At 36.3% G+C, this 4,184-nt stretch overlaps 1 protein-coding gene across 1 annotated transcript; it reads left to right on the forward strand.

Annotated features, from left to right (window-relative positions):
* Nucleotides 1-1,963: 1,963 nt before the first annotated feature.
* On the forward strand, nt 1,964-3,132 carry LOC107458461 (uncharacterized). The gene is made up of 2 exons (XM_016076664.1): nt 1,964-2,060; nt 2,717-3,132. Exons 1-2 carry the CDS (start codon nt 1,964-1,966, stop codon nt 3,130-3,132), a joined length of 513 nt encoding a protein of 170 aa, XP_015932150.1.
* The last annotated feature ends 1,052 nt before the right edge of the window (nt 3,133-4,184 follow it).

Below are 4,184 nucleotides of genomic sequence, written 5' to 3' on the forward strand. Positions count from 1 at the left end.
AAATGGATTTCGAATATAGTGCATGTGATGAAAAAGAATGGAAAATTAAGAATGTGTATTGATTTTAGAGATTTGAATAATGTCACTCCAAAAGATAAGTATATTATGCCTATAGCAGATATGTTAATTGACTCTGCTGCAGGAAATGAAATTCTAAGTTTTATGGACGGTTATTCAGGGTATAATCAGACCTTCATTGCTGAAGATGATGTGTCCAAAACTATTTTTCAATGTCCCGGGGTGTTGAGCACTTATGAGTGGGTAGTTGTGCCATTCGGTTTGAAAAATGCTGGTGCGACATACCAACGTGCTATGAATACCACTTTCCATGAGTACATTGGGAAATTTATAGAGGTATATATTGTCGATGTTATGGTTAAGTCAAATTCGGCAACTCAACACATTGATCATTTGAGAAGAGCATTTATTACTATACGGAAGAAAGGGTTGAAAATGAATCCTTTATAATGTGCGTTTGGTGTGTCAGTAGGGAACTTTTTAGGATTTATTGTCCACAAAAAAAGGGATTGCTATCGATAAGAATAGGGCTTATGCAATCCTGGCATTATCCCCTCCTAAGTAAAAAAAAAGCAGTACAATCTTTTCTTGGAAAGGTTAATTATCTCCGAAGGTTCATATCGAATCTTTCAGGTCGAACTTGAATATTTGCACCTTTAGTAAAACTAAAAAATGAATCACAATTCAAATGGACAGAAGAACATCAAGAAGCTTTCGAGTCAATTAAAGCTTATTTGTCCAAAGCGCGAATAATGACGAATGTTCGCCCTCATGAACCTTTGAAACTATATATTGCCGCACCTGGGAACACGATTGGGTGTATGTTAGCTCAAGATGATGAGAATGGCCATGAACGAGCCGTTTATTACCTTAGTCGAGTTTTGACTGATATCGAGACAAGGTATTCACCTATTGAAAAGTTGTGCTTGTCTTTGTATTACGCTTGCACAAAGTTAAAGTGCTATATGGTTGGAAAACCTGTGAAAATCATGGCACAAACTGACCTCGTTAAATATATGTTGACTTCTCCATGTTGCGAGGTCGACTAGAGAAATGGATGCTAGCATTAATAGAGTTCGACTTGCAATATGTTCCAGCCAAGGCTGTAAAAGGACATGTCATTGCAGATTTTCTAATTGACCATTCGAATAAGCTGAATGACCAGGAGGAAAATATAATTGACGTCCATGTCGATTGTTGGAAGTTATATTTTGATGGTTCGAAGCATAAAGATGGTGCAGGAATGGGAATTTTAATTATCTCACCAGAGAAAATTCCGTTAGAATTTTCGCTTAAGTTAAAATATTCTTGCTCAAATAATGTGGCTGAATACGAAGCTTTAATTTTGGGCCTTGAAATTTTGATCGGAAAAGGGATTTTAGAAGTTCAAATCCTTGGAGATTCTCAGTTAGTTTTGAAATAGTTGTCAAAGGAGTTCAAATGTAATAATGAGAAGTTACAAAAATATTTAGCAACAGCATGGGAATTGTTAACTTCCTTTTGAAAGGTTTCATTAGTTCATATTCCAAGAATTCATAATAAAATTGCTAATGAGTTCCGGAGGTCTTTGTCTCCATGGAACAAGTATTCACTAACGCTTACAGCGCCTTCATTCACTCGTGAAGCTACTTCGGAACTGCAGGCTTCTCTGATTGCAACAATCGCTCTATTCCCTTTGCTATTAGGCGAAAAGAGTAGCTGAAGCTTTAAGAAAGAAAGTGTGCTTACTTTGGCTCAGATTACTTTGAGATATAAAATAGGCCCTAAAACACTAAGAAAATTGGCAAAAATTTACCAAATATTAGTGCCGGTGGATGAAAGAGAAGCTTTGTATTTGGATGAATATGAAGATAATGATTAGAGAAAACCTATTGCTGAGTAATTAAAGAATCCCAGTATTCAAGTGGACAGAAAGATAAAGTTGAAAGTAATAAATTTTGTAGTAATGGCTGATGAGTTATACAAGAAAGGAATCGATGGAAGTCTTTCGAGATGTTTAAGTCAAGCCGATAAAGAAATTTCTTTAGGGGAAGTCCATAGAGGTATATATGATGCCCATCAGGCTGGGATAAAAATGAAATGGGTTTTACGATGAAATCATGTTTATTGGCCTTCAATGGTTAAAGATTGTATCGTTTATGCAAATGCGTGTCAAGAGTGTCAACGCTATGGGGTAGTGCAACAAATCCTAGCATCTGAGCTGCATTCCATCATTAAGCCATGGCCATTTTGAGGTTGGGCTTTAGACCTAATCGGGTTAGTACACCCTTCTTCGTCGAAGAATCATAAATTTATCTTGGTGGCCATAGATTATTTCACTAAGTGGGTCAAAGCTATTCCTCTGATAGAGGCTGGGCAAAATGAAGTAATAGATTTTATTGAGGAATATATAATCCATCGATTTGGAATTCCTCAAACGCTAAGTACCGATCAAGGAACTATTTTCACTGGTCAGCAAATTAATAATTTTGCAGCTTCGAGAAATATTAACATGGTTACTTTAACTCCTTATTATGCACAGGCCAATGGACAAGTCGAAGCGGCAAACAAAATTTTAATTAGTTTGATTAAAAAACCGATTAGAAACAGACCTCGAACTTGGTGTGAGACTTTGAGTTAGGTTTTGTGGGTTTATCGAAACTCACCAAGGGGATCAACAGGTACTTCTCCTTATAAATTAGTATATGGGCATATGCAGTTTTTCCTTTAGAAATTAATCTCAATACGTTGAGGATTTTGAGGCAAGATGAGTTGCCAGTTGATGATTATTGGAATGCAATGTATGACGAATTAAATAATTTAGACTCCGAGCGTGTTTTGACTCTTGAGAATATGATTCAACAAAAGAAAAATGTTGTTCGAAATTATAATCATCGAGTAAAAGAGAAATGTTTCAGTATAGGAGAGTTGATTTTGAAAGTTGTATTACCAATAGAAAAGAAGTCAAGATTCCTTGGCAAATGGACCCTAGCTACTTGGGAAGGACCTTTTCAAGTAATCGAGTTGTACTCTGGAAATACATATCGAATTAAAGATATTGATTCTGGGAACGTGATTAATTCGATAAATGGAAAGTATTTGAAGCAATATCGATGCATGCCGAATCAAGATTAATAATATAAATGAATAAGTCAGGACACAAAAGAGTCATTACAACATATCGATGTTCTAAGGAAGTGAAACATGTGGTGTTAAAAGTTCTGCTAAGTCTGAATAAAATTGAACTCTCTCACTATCTAGGGTAGAGAGTGCTTCAGTTTGCTCATACTCTTCATTCTGGGTTTTGTCAAGTTGTTTTTCACATTCTTTTTGCTTGGATTCGATAGTACAAGGTTCCTTGAAGAGCTTTTGTTGTTTGTTTTGGGCTGTAGCCAAGGGTATTTCCATGTCAGCTTTTCTCTTTCGAACATTGGCTAGCCTTTTATTGATTCAAACCAATTTTGCTTCAAGTTCTTTTTCTTCTTTGTCATAATGAGCTTGAGCAGTGACAGCTTGAGAAATTCTCAGATCGAATTCTTTACAAGAGGCCTTTATTAGTTGAAGAACTATGCCATATCCTTTTGATTCGGTTTTGATCTTGGCTACTTTTTCCTTGACTTCTTGTAATTTGTCCTAGACAGTGATGCAATCATTGGAGACTCTTATGAATTTCTTGACTATAGCAGAAAATTGGGAAGGAACCTGTAACTCGAGGGAAGAACTTAAAATATCGAAAAAAAGTGGATTCAAGTCCAATTTATTGGTCCATTCAGGAGGTGGATGTGACAGAAGTTTGAGAAGAGTGATTAATTTTTCGTGTGTGTTTCGAGTTAGCTCTGATGGGAGACTAGATGTAGAAGGGTCTATAGGAGTTGGAATTGAAATTGGCACTTTATCCTCTTGAACAACCTAATTTAAGAAGGCAACTAGTCCAACTAAGTCAGTGTCAAAAGGCATATTAGGGATTTTCAGAAGCTGGTTCTGAACCACAAGGGGTCAAAGACTCAGTGTTTTTATGTGAGCTTGGAGATTTCTGAGGAGAAAGAATGGTTTTTGGGATGTGAGTAGGTGAATCGGAGTCAGGGGCAATAAGAGAATTGTCAATATTTTGAGTTTGCAATGGTGAAGGTTGTTCTTGTGTCATATCAACAACTTGTGTTCCAATCGAAACTGGTGGAATCACTTGT

This window comes from Arachis duranensis, chromosome 7, assembly GCF_000817695.3.
Source record: "Arachis duranensis cultivar V14167 chromosome 7, aradu.V14167.gnm2.J7QH, whole genome shotgun sequence".
NCBI classification, from domain to species: Eukaryota; Viridiplantae; Streptophyta; class Magnoliopsida; order Fabales; family Fabaceae; genus Arachis; species Arachis duranensis.